Genomic DNA, 18,815 nt, shown 5'->3' on the forward strand with positions numbered 1-18,815 from the left:
ACAAAAAGAATTATGTGTTTAGATCACTAACATTGACTATGATTTGCGCTTTTCATCATCGATTTTTATTGTGACTGTTTTATGTATAGATAACGTCGTATTTACAATAGGACCCGAAACACGTTGGCTAATAGGATTGCTACAAAATATATAATAGACAGCTAGTGCATGCCGATATTAAATCGCATAAAACGATTATTAAAGATTATATATAATATAATATAATATTATGGAAACAATATTTCGTTTGGTTTGTCGGAATTTATGTATTATTTAATTTTAAGCATATATTTTTTCATCGTTTTATACATTTTTTTTCGATATTTTTTCGCAGTTGCTCGACTCGAGAGGAACGGATTATTATTATTATACGTCGCAGCCTCTGCCCGTCGACTAGTTTGAACACGATTAGGGGGTAGTAGGAGAGGGTATGCCATTGCGACGGGTGAGGGAGCGGGCGGATCAGCGCGAGGCAGCGGCTCGTTTTGCATAAGCTCCGAGGGGGACGTACGCGGTGGCGGTGGCGCGCGCGACAGCCGCTGCAGTGAACAAATTGAAAACCGCTTAGTGTTTTAATTTAAATAGCGAGCGCGACACGTTGCCGCCGCCACCGCCGCACACACTCAAAATGCCCACAAATACCGCCACTCCATCACGTGTGCAAACGTATATGTATATATATTATAATAGCCTCGCGAGCCTGGCGGAGAGGACGTTGAATAACCATATCGTACATATAATATAATATTATATATATTATTATATATAATGCGTGTATCCGCGTACATATTATAGTGTCCGGTCATTCGGCCGGAAACACCGCGGTGATGGGTGCGTGTGGACAAACATACACAATCGGCGTGATTGCCCACACCCACTCACCACCCACGCGATATGCATATATACGCATCAATTTACGTCTGCTGAGGGATGAGTTTTTTTCACCCGTTCGTGATTTTTTGTCATTTTTTCCATTCATTTTTTTTTTATGGTATTCGTTATTGCGCGTCATAATACGTATATTTTAATATCGTGTTGTTGTTGTTGTTGTTATTATTACTATTGTTACTAGGCAGGTAGATATATCACCGTAACATTAACCGATGGTTATTTATTTAAAAAAATATTAAATTATTTTATTACCGTAAATCATCTAGCAAAATAGATACGCAGTATAACAATATACAAAGTATACACCGTGTTATAGGTACTATGATTTTATGATTTTGCGCTTTAATTATACATTATAAAATATTTTGTAATTATCAAATTGGATGCATTATACTCGACATTTGAACCTTTGTTTCCGGTGTTTTCATACAAATTTTTTTGCAGACAATTCCGCATCGCCGTTAATATAGAAATATCGTATACAAATATTCAATTTTTTATTGCCGTTCTATTTGAACGCGTAACTTTTTGGCTTTATTTCTCGTACACTAGAATATTATATACACAATAAGTACAACAATGGATGTGTTATAAAAACAAAAAAATAAACGTGCCGGACTAGAATTGAATCAATGTCACGTCAATTATATTTTGTCTGGGACCAGAGAACAATTGTGTACACAATACACATATTATTATTAGATTATTAATTATTCTTTTTTATATACACGCAAGCGTTGAAATATGTCGTGGATTTATGTATAATTTTCAATCTGTCGTTTCTCCTCCGACGCACCAGTTGTACCCTTCCCCAAAGTCAACTTTCTTAAAACATTTATTTAAGCGTTCACGCCGACATAAAAGGAAGCTTTAATACCGTCTTTTATTAAGTTCAAGAGTATAACATTATAGGGGTTTATCATGTGTGCTATTAAAAAAAAATAAAAATATTTAAATCTCGTATTTGTTTACAAATTTAGGTATATTATGTTGAAATCGCACTTTTTTCATGTGGCAGCTATATAAATTATTTATTATTTATTTATTTATTTATTTATTTATTTTGCGGAATAAAATCTATTAAATCTAACTGTAGCAAAAGTAATTTATGTATCGTTAATATTTTATTTAATCAGACAAGGTATTGTCTTTTTTAGCTCTAATAATATTTCATTATATTATAACATTAATATTTTAGTATCGGAATTTTATACATATAACAATATTATTACCAATATCAATTTAGTATACTTTATAATATAAATCTTAAAATCTACTTCTTTAAAAGCTTTAACTTAACAAAAAGAAACTCGCCATACTTTAACTAAAAACTGATCAATATATTTTTATTAAATATTTTTTACGTAATGTTATAAAAAATATTATTTCTGGCAGCTGGCACCAATTAACATATTACAAGCCATATTCCATATTTTAAAATAACATATCTATGTCAGATGAATAAAATATAATATTATTAATTATTGTTTGATCTTGATATAAATAATATTTAATAATAATAATGATATTGATGTCATCAATATCATAAATATTAAATACTATTTAATACGATTCGTATTAATTTTCGTGTAAATGCTGTTGACTATATAACACCATTGAATTTGCTTAATAATATAATTTTTAATATCCACTTACAAAAAAATCAAATAGTATCACACGCTTAATTATAAATGCAATAACATAAAACATATGATATAATTTAACAGAAATATCAACTAAATTATTTTAGTTAATTATAATTAAAATAAGTAGTTAAACTTATACATATACCATAAACTGCTATAAAATATTTTAATTCCTTAAACTATCTAAACATAGATAAGTACAAAAAGAATCAAGTACCTAATGGTATCTATAATATTTTATAACATACAGTCATATGTTTGATATTTTTCAGTTTATTGAACTACCATTTAATGTTTATATAATAATCTCATATTATATTCACAATATTATTATTTTTTTGAATTATAAAATGAATTCAAAATATGAGAAAACTAAAGAAAAAAAAATTGTTGAGTGCCACCCTAGTACATGTACTATATATAATAAATCGCGAAGGTCTAAAACTACCTTTTTGCGGGTAGGTAGGTGGTTGGTTTTTTTTACGAAACACGTTTTACACATCTGTCGGCATTATTGAATAGATTTATATTTATATATATACAAATACGCGCTCCGTATATAATAACAATAATACCTACACCGAATTTCGCGTATATATATAATATAATATTGTTATATAAATAATATATTTCGTTATACACCGCGTCGCTTTTTCTGGCAAAACCCTTTGTGTGCGTTTATATAATAATAATAATACGAAACTCATGAAACAAAAAGAAAGATTGCAGTACAGAAATCAACGGCATCTTGCTCGGGTGCGTTTTGCTATGCATAATATTATATACTATCAGATCTATTACAATAGCAGAGGTGCGTTTTAGGTGACTTACTATCTATTAGCTGCTGAATAATGTTGACATCTAGAATGTACCTATTGTTACGACGACACTAAAAAAATAAAGAAAAACATGCATTATTAGAATATATTATTAATTATCAATTAGCAACCACAAATACAAATCTTTTACAAATCTTTGTAACCACAAATATATAAAAATGACCAATTATTAATCATCGTTTCTACATTATGCTTTGTGAATATTCATATCTAATGAGAACCAGATTAGTTATAAATATAATAGACAGCTACCTAAAACAATAATTATCATACTGTGACGACATGTATAAGTATTATAAATTCTAACGTAATGCGATTTATAACAATAAGTGAGAAAGTTTGGTTTTTAATTTCAGAAAATAAAATATTTTTTTAGTGATGTTCGATTAAGACATTGTTTGTCAGATATAGTAAATGAAAATAGGTATATTTTTACAAAGATTGAACCATTATATTTGTATAACACTAAAAAGACAACCAATATATTTACACCTACGAAATACGGCGACGTATGCTCTTGAATCAAATATTTAAATATCGTTGATACACTCGTGCTCAAATACTAAATATAAGTACTCATTTATTTATCTTAACGTAAATGTATATTATAGTACGCTATACCAGGTATATGCAATGCGTGTAAATATATTATATAAACGCTGTATTTATAAAATAGAATACGACGGTTGACACACGAACCTTTTAGAATTTGCCGAAAGCTCATCTCCTGCGGGACTACAAACCTTTGCAGCGAATTCAAAAGAGCTCAGGAGGAAAATAAACCACAACAGCCCTACGGCATATCAAAGTGATGGGGGGAGGACATAAACACGCACAGAGGTGTCTGTTGAGAATGTTCCAATATAGTGTGCTGCAGTGTCGTTATTTTGGCACACGACGAGAGGGTCCTTATATAACAGCGCGTATATATATCTATCTATCTATATAATTTATATATATTATATATACACTATAAAGCCTCGTGGAAATATTCGGTATTTCGCAAGAGATCTTAACCCGTCTATATAAATCCTCCCACAATCGTATTTATATCGTTCGGGAAACAGGCTGTCAATACTCCATCATTTCCATAATATTATACATGGTCAATCGACTCGAATTAAATATCACATATTTTATTTGTTCTTACAATAATTTTTGAAGTAAAAATTAAATATTGCGGAAAATAATTCATTAAAATTAGTTTTCACAATATTTTTGAATAACTCAGACATTTTGTAAGATAGTTTTAAACTTTAAATCATAATTAAATACAAAATAGTGACAAGATGAAAACATACTTGCACGATTAACATAATAAAATACAATTTCAAATATTATACGAGGTATTTATCCTTATTTTTTAAATAGATGTCGTACTAGATTAGCTTACATGTATGATCATAGAAATACACTGATATTGATTACGAATATCGACGTTTCAGATTTAAGATAAAAATATACTGCTAAAGTAAGATCACTTGGTGGCAGGTTGATAAATTGTATACTGATTGATGGCGGGACGATAACAAACAAGTATACTTTATAATAATCATAATAATATTAAATGAATATCTTAAGTGGTTTTCACTGCGAGCTCTTTTTAAAAAAAAAGTTCTATAATAGCGTAGAGTAATATACGATTTTGAAATCAACGATCGATATATTTAGTTGTTTTTTTTTTTTTTTTTTTTATCAATTTTAATGGATTTCAAATTTTATAAATCATAAGGATTATCCAAACTTAACTATGGCGCTGTGATAAGGACTTGTTTTTAGTTTAAAATTTAAGCATTTCTAACGACTACTGATGATTATGCTTTAGATTTTTATTCTCCCCAATTCTTGCTAAACCTTTCTACTTTAAGGCTTAAACACATTTTATATTAAATATTTGTATGGTGTATAGTTTTTTTGTTTATTGTAATATAATTTATTCGATTTTCACTTCTATATTATAAAACAGAATATACGTGACGCATAATATAACACGATACTTGTTAAAATGTAATTTGGTTAGAAAATGACAGTTTTAAAAAACCTTTTACAACTTAATCATATATAAGTCACAAAAATATATTATGAGAGGTATTATAATATTTCTAAATATTATATTGTTATTTTTCAAAAACGTAGTAATTTTATTATAATTTAACTTAAAAATCAACAATATTCGTATAAAATACACAGTTATCAATTACTTGATTTTACAACTGGTCATATATAATATAATAATTATGTACTGGTGTATCATTCATATTATTAATACTATCTCAATGTGCTCATTTCGCGTTTTCAACCCCTATAAAAACTATACACATACACATGAGTTCTTTTTTTTTATTTTATATAATATATTATTTTGCATCATACATTCATTTTTATAATGATATAATACATAAACATATCATACATTTACAAAGCAAGATAATGAAACGGAACCTATACTAATAAAAAAGGAAGCGGACGAAATTTGGTTTGGTTTATATACAATATATAAATATATCCGATTTTACGCGCGAGGATTATTTGTTGTTACGTATTTTTTTAATCGGATTAAAATACCATAGTTTCAACCACCTCAACAATGAGAGGACATGTATAGGCGGAAATTTGATTTTCGCAAAGATGTGCTGATTGCATTATATTATACTGAAGTATATATATATACCTAAAAATAGGTACACACAAGACGCATGCATACATACATACATAGGAATTTACATCATACATATATGGTGTCATCGGCTGTCGATTTCCTAGCGGAGAAGTAAACTTTGACAATCCCCTCCCCGATCAAACACACCACTGTCTGCCAAACGTATATAAATTACGCACGCACGCGACAACCCTCGTCCAAAAGCCGTGACTCTACACTGCACACGCGTTGCACCCCGCACGAATTTATATTACGCGCACACACATACGCGTATATGCGTGTCTTTATCGCTCCCCGTGACGATGTGTATATATTCGTGCGCGGGTACTTGAGCGAAGTATGACGTCATATTAGCATATTTTAATAATAAGTTAGACGCAGAATTTCGGTGGTGGAATGACGAGGGAGCAGAGGGACGCGTACGAAGTGTGTGTTCGTGTTATATAATCTATGCACACGCGTATTATATTATATTATAATATATTATATATAGATCACTGCTACGCGTAGTCTAAGTTTCGTCCGTAACACATTGCATATCTATGTAGTGTATACACACACACACACACACACACACACACATATATATATTATATATATATATATATATATTATGTAGGTACACATAAGACAGCAAAATCAGGAAGAACGGGAACGGTGGCACTAAAGCTATAGTGTTTCTATACGCCCGAGTCACGGAGGGACGCGTGTTATTTTGCTGTGATAATTACGTGACGCTGGTAGTTAAACGACAACGAGAAAGAATTCGATCTGCGGTGGCAATGACGTGCGGTTGACGCGCAGGATTTTCTCCAGAAGAATATAATCATCAAAATTTGGCGGAAACGTAAATCGATCTCAGACGATTTGGCTGCTGTGTTTATAACAGCAAGTCATCGCATAGTTATATCGTGATAAGTGATAACTAGTGATAAAGTGATAATATATACACACGCAATGATGCGTTATATCGTACACGACAGCATTTTGGAAGGGATTTTTTCCTTCCAGATTTCGCGTATCATCGTATATACAGTGCCTACGCAATATAAGAAAGGCCATTTTCAGAGTAACCTAACCCTCCAGAACTACGAATCTAAATTAACTCAAAAATTACTACTTAAATAGTAAATCAACAATTAGATTTTTTTTCGTGATTACAAAAGGAAAGAAAAAAAAAATAAAAATAATTTTGGCCATGTATCTGTGAAATAATTTTAGACACACGCACGAGATTTACGGTAAGTATGAGTAAAGTGTGAGTGCGTATAAATATAAATCTTAACATACGAGTATGTTGTTAACCTATATATATTGTGCCGATCCGCAGCAAATTAAATCAATACACGAGTAATATTAATGTAAAACCAAAAAACAGTTTATCAAATGAAATATTAATGGTTATGGTTTGCATACGTAATAATATCCAAGTCGAAATATACGTAGTCGTGAATGTACATGATATTATGTTCTATTTTTATAGTCTCAAAAATCTTCTGCAAAGCGCTACTACTGTAAAGTGTAAGGTACGCGGTGTCTACGACAACAAGTCGTAAAAGACGAAAAAGTATAGATAAATTAACTACTCCACACACCCGCACACCGTCGACGTACGGATTTCAGAAGCATAATATATGTATTTATTGTATTTTGTTTAACGAGTGGATGTGTTGCGACAGGCAACTCAAGCTGCAGTGTTCTTGTCCCGCCGCCCAGACCGAGGGTCGGTGCGTGCATGTATAATATTATTATATACGAGGCCCGTGGGTTTGATTGACAGCTCCGCCGCTACTCCGGGGCAGGAAACGAACCAATGACAAGACGCGAATACTGATGAACGTGAGCGCCAAATGGTTGCCATGTTTTTCGGTCACGTCGACCATAATAATACATATATTATGTCGTGACATAATATTACTATAAATAATATAATGTACTACTATTATAATATACAGAGTGTTGCGCGCGAGACACCGTTTCGTTTCATCGTTTGTACACGGGTAAACATAATAATAATATGCTTGCCGCATCGTATTATTATTTTGAAACGTCTATTCGGTCCGATCTTCCGGTTCCGTGCTGCAGTTAATGTAAACACAATATATTGTTACAAATTTTGGATATGATTTCTAACACATCAATATTAATGACATAGTAATATACTTGTAGAATACGACGAGGATGGATATTTTTAAATATTAACACACTAAAATAATTAAACCAATCACAGATATATGTATATATTATGTCAGTTGAATTTCAACACAGTAATCTAAATGCAGGTGTACCAAAAATAGTAACTGAATTTTAAATCTGGTGCTATTATCGTCTTTGTTAACATTAATAGAGGCCGATCGTTACACCATATTGGAAAAATCTATGTACACTGTAATGTGGTCGGGAATGACCAGTTAAATGAAAGATATTCAGGGAAGAAGTTAATTTCTTTTGAATACATTATAATCGCAGTTCGAGAACATGAGAGGTATTTATGATCTCAATATTACCAATAAGAGTCTAATAATATTGCAGATAATACATAAAAGTTTATTATTACTTACAAACACAGTTTACCACAATGTAGGGTTGTCTTAAAGTTCATATGTGCTTGATGGTATCGCGGAGAACTTCCGTTCTCTTACACATTGGTATTTGGCCATAGCCTTACAATAATAAATGTGGGACAAAGCAGAGGGACTTAATATATAGTCAGTAAATTGTATATGTTTTATTTATACGATATATTATAAATGAGTACATGTTTATACTATATACTTATATTATGTAGGTACTTAATGTACATACTATGTTTATGAAATAAAAGTAATTATGTAACAATCGTTACAACACCAAACCCGTCAATAATCATATGTTATGTTGAAGATAATAATAAACAATAGTAGATTATAAATACTAATATCGTAGAGTTGTAATATAATAATATATTTTAAATGAACACAGATTTGCATTAATGTGAAATTACTAAGTATAAAAATATAATGTTCTACATAATAAGTCTGGTGTATATCTGAGTAAAACTCAGTGAGTGACTATAATATGATACATCAATAAAGTGGCATATTTCGGGCTCCCTTATATAGTTAAAATATACTGAATCTCTATTACCTCCTTTCCTGAAATGAATATACCAAATGTTAACTATGAAGTAATTGTCTACATGTGGGTGGTACATGTATTTTCACAGGCTAGTTCTAATTGGCTATTTTTACTTCTCATTTTTGTAAATGCTAATTTTAATTATACAGATGCAAAAATTAGGCACCTGATAATATTTTTAAAATTTAACAAGATCCAAGATTTATAACAGTTTATCTATGACAATTATTTAAAACTATGTATTTGAGTCCTGAATAACTCTTAGGATAAATCTTCAGTATTTTCTAATATAAATATATAAATGTTAATGATTTGGACGATGGTTAATTCTTGTTTCAAATTTAAGTCTGGAATTAAAGTTTTATCTTTAACATTTACTTATAGTATAGTTCCTAAACTTTTAATATTTATTAATTATGCAGATATTCGTAAAAATGTATTATTTTATTATCGTAGATATATTAATTTAAAAAAAAATATACAAAATTAAATTTCACGAAACTGTCTTGTTATATTATTATATTAAATGATCATTTACCTGATCGAATGAGTTTCCATATATTATAATAAAGAGTTGAAATAATAAATGTTTTTATGAATATAGTATATACAAAACGACAGTGAACACACACACACACAGACACCATACGATACACGTGTATATGTATATATTTTCCATGGTTAATGATGTTATATAAGATATATACATAATACAAATGATGTATACATACATTATACATATTATCATATTATGTGTAAAATTACCTATATAACCGGTGACAAGGTGCATCCAGGCCACGGGGTGCGTGTTACGCGGCATAACAAACTCGCGGTGATTTTGGTTGAATGAAAGAGATTATATTATTAACACTAGTGTCGCGGAGCCTTTTGTCAACGTCAACATAACCGCGCGCCCTCTCTATCCGTTCGTCGTACGAAATTTTATACTTATCTCGCATTCGTCCCCCATCGTTGTTACTTTATACATTACGACGTCGCCGTCAGGTTAACCGTCTACAGTTCTCCCCTTAGCGTGTGCATACGTACTTCGACATATCGCGTATAAATATAATATAATATATCCTTTACCGATCCATAAACACAGCTTGACAAGTTGCTTACGGGCTTAAGGATTTCCGAAGAAGAACCTTAGAATATTGTAATTAGATTAATATGAAATACCCTCAGTGCACAGTGTCTCGTATAATTATTACGGCCTATATACATGTTGTACGTGATAATACATGTAGTCGCGAGCCCGCCCCTGTTAGATCGACTGAGGCTGAGGCTGAGGCTCTCGACAAGCATAAACGGTCTCTCATTGAAAACGTCAAAAGTTTACCGAAGTCTGTGCAGGCTATGCATGTACCTATACTGATATTTTGATAAATCACTCATCGTGAATATTATTATATGGGTATATATACACACTTCACGCTCTACAACGTCTATATATATAATGTATAGATCTGACATAGTTAAATGTAATTTCAATACACAATTTCATATTTATCTGATACACCCTATATACGTTTATATGTTATGTGTATTAAGTATTGATTTACCATATCCATTATCAACATTTACCATATTATAATGTGTGAACTGAATGACGTTATGATACAGATTCAGCAGGTTTTTGTGTCATGTTTTGATTATTTAATCAGAGGATATGGAAGAATTTCGTTTTTCTACACACTTCTCACCATTCACTTCAAAACTGAAACATCGGTAAACAATGATTTAACGTGAATAGTATAAACATCGGTATACATATAATGAACGATTAAAATACGGAAAGTAAAAAAAAAATCATTTGTTTGTTCAGGTATTTTATATATATATATATATATAAGTATATAGGGTGAGAAATAGGTATGTATACTCCAGTCATGTCAAACGCATAAATTCTTAAGGTTATGATGCGCGCGCGCCCATAGGGAAAACCGAGAGAAATATGCAAAACAAAAACTTAAAAAAAAATAATAATAAGTAAGTAAAAACCTTGCGCATGAGGGGGAATGAGCACGACGAAAAAATCAATGTAATATCATTAATCAAAAATTCTTTTACCGGTCTGTAAAAAAAAAAAAACAACGCGTAAATAGGGTTGGCGGGGTAAAGGGGGAACGTTTCGTATAGAAAAAACAAAAAAAAAAAAAAGAATACGGTAACTTTTCTTAACTTTATGTGGTGTCGGGGGTCGACGGTGGAAGGAGAGCGGGGTACACGAACATGGAAAGGGGTGCGGGATGACTTTCGGATGTTTTATATTGGAAAAGCGAAAAGACGAAAAAAAAAAAATGTTTGTTCGCGAGACAGAAACAAAAATGCTCAACCGACCCCCCACCCCCACTCTACTCACCGCCACAATAACCGGGCCGTCGTAACCTCGTCGGCGGTACCTATATAGATATTACATACATACCGGACGATATGTGCGGCAGGAGACTGACGGACGAAACCCGAAACGGAACCCCAACAAATGATGTCAGCAATAACCCCTCTCGCACTCGAGTAAAAGATATTCGTGCATCCGTATACATATACATAATAATAATAATAATAATAACAACAACAACTGTAATGTCATACACACACACAGGCACACATTTATACATTATACGTAGTTTAAGTCGGAGCAGCGACGCCGGTCCTCGCTCGCTTATTGTCATCCAGTCAAACTCTCGCGTTTGCCGCTCGGGCGATATTAAATTTTACCTGGCGACACATGGCCGCGTATATAATAGTATATATCATATCATATCATATCATATCATACCGTATATATGAGATTTGACGATGACTGATGAACGACGGCCGCCCACCGCCCTTCCAGTCGATTTCTCGTCGCAGCCGACCGTTATTTCATACATATATATATAAACGAATACGAGCGCAGCAGCACACGCACTCCGCAGCTCCTCTCATCACGACGACCCTTATATCGTCTCGTCCGGAGATGTGCGTCTTATATAATATAATATAATATTTCGTTTGCAGCCCGTGCCTTTGATTCCGCCATCGCCGCGGCTGTCTCTATATATTATCTTATTCCGTCATATACCACGGTCGTCGTCTCGCAATACTCACTGCAGTTTACCGATGATATTACGGTGGTGGCCGACGGAGAGAGGGAGTCTACGGCGGGTATGGGAGAAGTGACTTCCGAAAATCAAATTCCGCCCCGACGAACCGCATTTGTATATACCTATTACCTATGAAATATGTACATGATATTTAGAGGAAACACACACACACACACAAACGTACACTTATGTATATATCTCTATTTCGGTTAAGAGTGGCGTCGTGCATGTGCCATACGAATTCTCATTATTAAAATATCACACAGGTTCGATCGGTTTCTTGTCACTCGTAAACGGTAGGGGCCCCGCCGCAAGTATTTACGCTATTCGTTGAATGTTGATGATGTCTCTCGCGCTTATACGCTCGCACGCGTTACAAATCACTCGATAAGATGCCGTCGTTTCGGGTTTCGTCTGATTCAATAAAAAAAAAATATTTCCTCGAATACAACTCGTTTTTACACTTCTAACCATTGTTTTTCTTCAAACAAAATATTTTAAGTACCCGTATTATAATGCGCATTAATAAATCGTAGACACATCACAAACCCGATACACGAAAACGATTGAAGTCATAGTATTATGTAGACAACATGTAATAAGTTGTACAACTAACCTGCTGGTATCCCTTCAATTTATCATAAATAATCAATCGTAATGAAATTTTACCACACAATAATTTTAATGTTCGCAATCTTTATGGCAAACGAATTTTTTTTTATAAACAGATAGTTTTTTCTCTTGTAATTTTTTCCTTGTGACGTTATTTAAATATTTACAAATTTACAATCCAACAAAATTTAAATTTTATAAACGATTGTGATAACTGGTTTTGTGACGGAAAGTATCCCCTATTTTCACTCAGTTGTATAATGTATACTTTATAATACGAAATGTGCTATTCAAATGTTATTTTAAGCATTTATATAATTTTATTACCGGATAAAAAAAGAACTTATCGTTATATGTTTAAAATATTTTAAAACCGCTTGAACCAAATTTAAATCCAAAAAGTTGTACGATAGATTACGATAGAGTATATTATTTTTATTTTAAGTATAGTTACGCAAATTTAATTTGTATTGTAATTGACGTATACCCAAGTTTAATTTTTTTAATTTTTATATAATATGTAACTAAATATATTTTTTACATAGGTATATTCTATTAAATATTCGTAATATTATTTATTTATAAAAAACATTGCATAAAAATATTCTTCAATTACTACGATAATTTATAATATTTTCATAACTAAATGTCCTAAAATGCTCACTCGCCAGTTTATTCATCTTAGACTCATGCAGTGAATATCATTTCAAATTTTTAAATAATCAATAAAATATTTTTAAAAATATTTCTGACTGTTGATACCTCTTAATGTTTTTCTTAATGTCTTTTCGTCACGAAATCTACAAGACCACTGTGATGTGCACATCGTGAAACGGAAATGCACATTTCAAAAACGTCGGTGAGATACCCATTTTTTTTTTTAAAGAAAAACAAACACGTTTTGCCGCGCAGAACGTGTACGTTGTTTGTTTGACGGAAACAAATGCGGTCGGCCTTCCCTCGTGTCCGTTTCGGATGCCTCGTCATTGGGTTAAAATTTATCTCTTACGCCGCCGACGGTCATTAGGGACGTTCAGGCCAATATGTTTCTTTTTTCCCGTCTTGTGTTTTCATATTTTTATAATATTATTAATAATGTCATTTGTCAGATGCGAAGGCGAAAAAAATAAGACGCCGCCAATAGGTTTTCGTATAATTAATAACTTCGAGGTTGACACGGATTTTTTTTCCATGACCCGCATCTCATATTCCGGCAATCGTTTATATTTTTTTGTTTTGTCTATTTATTTCAGAAAACGGTTTGCCTAGGAGATTACGGACCGCATACACCAACACTCAGCTCTTAGAACTCGAGAAGGAATTCCATTTCAGCAAGTATCTGTGTCGGCCCAGGAGAATAGAAATCGCTGCATCTCTAGACCTCACTGAAAGACAGGTATATACATATGCATAATATATTTATAATATTATATTGCTTATAAGTTACCGCATTAATATTGCTAATCATAGTTATAAATCTGTCAAGTCGTAGCAGACTAAAATGTTTCAAAAATTTATTGAATATGAGAAACAGCTGGAGAGTATGTAAATCAAATAATATAAGTGTGCAATAATTAACTAAGATTAAAAAATGTCTTAGAATAAACATAATATTATTATCTGGTCAATAATATTCCAGATTTTTTCTTCTATAAGCGCAATGAAAAAAAAAAACATAGTTTCGAATTATGTTTATCAGAAAAAATTAAATGACATTAAATTATAGGTCTTGGCTGGTGCTGTAGTGTGTTCGCATTGTAAAATCGTACCGGAACATATACAACCACTGTTGTTATTATGTTATGCTCTTCGGAGTTATAAAAATCGGTTTCCCAGCGATTACCGCGTTTAATGCATCTGTATTTCAATGAACTCGGACCTTGAACAAGATGATAATAATAATATTTTCCAAAAAAAAAAAAAATGACATGGTTTCGTACAGTACATTATAAGTAGGCAGTTCTCAAGGGAAAATAAATCTTGATATGACTTCAGGCGGTTTTGAAATATTTACGCCATTAAGACAATATTACGTTTATTGTCAGTGTTATTAAAACATTGTACAGAAATCAAATACAATTTACTTTTTGAATGTTTCGAACATTTAAATGCTGTGTGTTGCGGGTGGATGGCTATTCAGAATATTCTAGTTGCTATTTTATTGCTCTAATCTTAGAAAAAAAAAATAATAATAACGCTTATAAAAATAGTAACGAAAAACAATTTATTGTACATTGAAATTGTCAGAATTATTATATTATAATTACCTATACACCCGTTAATGATGACCTAAACAGCTGTGTGTGCATATTGAATACACGATCGATGCGATCTGTCCAATATTGAAAAACGCAGTCGTTTTTCTTATTTAACAACAATACAGTTAAACGCATATACCGGTCATAAAGGTACCGTTTAAATTGGGGAGACAGCGCGAAGGGGGTAAAGAGATTGTACTCGATTGTTGTCGGACTTTTGACGCAGATTCGAAAACTGAAACATTTCACGTTTTAAGCCATCTGACCGTGTCGCGTGAACGACAACGAAACATGCTGTTGTAAACGGCTCGTGTATGTCGTGCAAACGCAACGGAAACGGCCGTATATAATGTTCGGGTGAAACGCCGCGGCCTCATAGCAAGAATATAATATAATATTTTATGCTATGTACATGTCTGTATATTCGATATATATGTATGTGGTTTGTGGTCCTATTAAATTGTAATTTGGACGGACACGAAACGGAAAAAATAAAAATAAAACGTGTCATGCTCCCATGGGCTGCACGGTGAGTTGGTCGTACGTGTGCTTATTATATATATATATATATATATATATATTGTACCTTTACATATTTTAATGCCACGTGTGTTGATAACAACAATAGAAAAATATAAGAATAATGACAATAATATAATATGAACGTGTGTCTCTACTATTCCGATTTTTCTTTTTATTAAATTTTGACTGGAGGGGAAAAAATGAAAACGTGCGATTGAATTTGATCAAATATACGTGTTTTAGGTCAAAGTATGGTTCCAAAACAGACGGATGAAGCATAAGCGGCAGACCATCAACAAACAGGGAGAAGACGGAGATGACAAAGACTCGCAAAGTTCGAGCACAACTACAGGCAAACACGGAAAATCGTCAGGAGGCGGCGGCGGTGGCGACAAACAGATGGATGACAAGAAAAGTTGTCAGAACTGCGACTTGCCACCCGGCATAATGATGGAGCACGTGACCCGAAACAGCAGCGGAGCCGGAAGTAGCGCTGGCAGCGTCAGTTCGTTCGACACGAAAATGGAAGACGATTCACGGTCCAACGAGGGCATCATGCACATGACCGTCAAGCGGGAACCGACAGGCAAAGCGGAACAGGCGCAAACGAACAAGAAATCGGCGGCATCGATGTGCACGAAAGACCCGATGAGACTAATGCCGGACATATCGCCGGAAGTAGGTAAGTCCCTGAAGGGAGGCGGCACATCCGTGGGAAGTTTGACGCCATCCACGCCGGACACACCGTCTACCGCTCTCTCGAGTCCACTGGGCACTGCGGCCGCCATGTACCAACAACAGCAGCAACACCAACAACAGCAACAACAACAACAACAACAACTCGATCACTCGGTATCTACACCGCCGACACCGTCTAATGGCGGACCGACAGCCAAGTCACCGTATTCAAGGGTCGCCGACGCTTATAGACAACAGCAACAGCAATACAACAAGCAAAACAATTTCGGCGGCACCGGCAAGGACTGCTATATGTCACAGTATCCGCCGACTACGCAAAGCCGCTGGTACATGTCGCCGGAAACTTCGTCTCCCCCATCATCGTCTTCGTCTTACAAGTCCAAGTCCGGAGCGACCGCAGCCGTTCAGAGCCCTGGCAGGGTACAGCAGCAGTCCGGTCCGAACCATTGTCGTCAGCAGTACTTGCAAGGCGCAGGTTATGGTCCACAACAGCAATACTGTAACGGTTACAATAATAACGGTTACCAGACCGGTGGCGGCGGTGACTCGTACCAGCAGACCACGACCGTACCGTCGGCCATCGGTTACCACCACCGTCAGGCATACCAACAGCAGCAGACCGGCGTCAGTGGTTACAGCGGCAGCACCGCTGCAGGTGTCGGGGGCGGTGGCGCCGGCGGTGACGATTATCACCATCACCATCTGAGTTACGCCGGCACGTACCAAGCCACCAGCCAGGGATACGCGTCCAACAACCATCACATGGGAGGTACCGTCGGAATTCATCATCAACAGCAACACCACCAACATCAGCAACAGGACCATCACTCAGGTTCGCAACTGTACAACATGGACTACCACCATCAACCACATCATCAGCAGCAGCAGCTCCAACAGCAACAGCAGCAACATCACCAGCCGCCACATCACCAGCAACAGCAGCAGCAGCTCAGGTACAACAAGTCGGCTGCTGCGGCGGCCGTGCAGGTGTCGGCTGGCCAGTACTACGTGGACCCCGTGGCAGGTGGTGGCGGCGGTACCGGAACCGCCGTGGCCGCCGTACCGGAACTGGAGGCAGCGTTCGCCGATCAGTTCCACGCGCACGGCTCGTCCGTGGCCATGACGCCGCCGAACAGCGTACGGGCGGCCGCGGCCGCCGACTCGTCCGGCGATCACTTCAACAGTTTCCATCACTTCTACAACGGGTCCACGTCGGCCGGCCCGGTGGTCGGCGAACCACATTGTCAGCACCAGCAACCGCCGCTGCACCAGCAGCAGCACCATCACCAGTCCGCAAACGCCGTGGCCGCGGCAGTCGTCGCGCCCGTCACCGGCAGCGCTGCAGCCGCGGCCGCGGCGGCCGTCACCGCCGCCGCAATGGCCCATCATCCTCCGCCGCCGCCGCCGCTGCCGCACCACCACCATCACCATCACGGTGGCGTGCACGACAACAGCAACAGTTCGTCCGATTTCAACTTCCTCAGCAATTTGGCCAACGAGTTCGCACCCGAATACTATCAGCTCAGCTGAGATTCGCTCTACTATTAGCTCGCATCGTAGCCGCCGTACGTATAACTCGCACATTCGTAAGGGGTGTACTACTACCACCTCAACCTATGTATACTCATCGCGGTTTCGGTTTTCGCATTATACCTGTTATTTCGTCTTTTTTTGAATGTTGGTATTCGTGGTCGACGCGAGTCGTCGTCGATATTTGTCACTGCAGCATGCGCGTTTATCCGTTTTTGTTTTCATCAAATTTTGATTTATTCTTCTCGTTAATGTTGTCGCCTTAATAATTATTCGTCGACTGTCGGACGGTTTATCTTTTTCCAAAATTAAGCGTTTTATCGAAAATAATAAAAATTAACACCGAAATAGCTACTCCTCTTCGAGCCGTCACGCGTATAGCATGTGAGTAAGCACGTCGAAACCATTGTAGAATATTTTACCAAAAACTCACATCTCACATTAATATTATTACAATATTAGTGGCGTTTAAAATCGATGAACATTAACATTTAACGGCGATCGAATTTTTTCTTTTATACGTTTCGCTTGATTTTTTGATTTTTTAATCCAAAAAATCTTTGGTGGTACGTCGAAATTCAGTAGATTCTATTACACAGATTCTAAACGGATGTCCACTCGGAAAACAACTGTCTGCCGCGTAATATTTATTTTCATTTATGTACACAAAATTTGATCACGCCCAAGCTAATTAAAATATTATTGTTTTTATGTTAAGTATATTTTTTTATTCAACTGTTACGTTTCATCATTATTTTGTATATCATATTATTTTAAAGGAAAAACAAATAATATTATCATTTTCGACAATTTATTATTTATTATTTTTGTTGTTTTATGTATTATTATTTTACCGTTAATTTTCTAGATTAGGAAAAGTTCGTTGTAAAATAATAGCGATGTAGATGTTGCACTCGATACCGTGTGATGCATTACATTGCAACTTTGTACAT

At 34.9% G+C, this 18,815-nt stretch overlaps 1 protein-coding gene across 2 annotated transcripts in view; it reads left to right on the plus strand.

Moving 5' to 3' along the window:
- The window catches only part of LOC112598471 (homeotic protein proboscipedia-like), a 60,665-nt gene extending 42,052 nt beyond the window's left edge, over positions 1-18,613 (plus strand). For both annotated transcript variants that reach the window (XM_025344946.1, XM_025344947.1), the window contains 2 exons: positions 14,107-14,249; positions 15,877-18,613. In XM_025344946.1, coding sequence (XP_025200731.1) covers positions 14,107-14,249; positions 15,877-17,862 — 2,129 coding nt within the window. In that variant the 3' untranslated portion in view covers positions 17,863-18,613. The remainder of the gene's footprint in view (positions 1-14,106; positions 14,250-15,876) is intronic.
- The last annotated feature ends 202 nt before the right edge of the window (positions 18,614-18,815 follow it).

The sequence above is a fragment of the Melanaphis sacchari genome, unplaced genomic scaffold, assembly GCF_002803265.2.
Source record: "Melanaphis sacchari strain LSU unplaced genomic scaffold, SCAv2.0 Contig48_pilon_pilon, whole genome shotgun sequence".
Taxonomy (NCBI): Eukaryota; Metazoa; Arthropoda; class Insecta; order Hemiptera; family Aphididae; genus Melanaphis; species Melanaphis sacchari.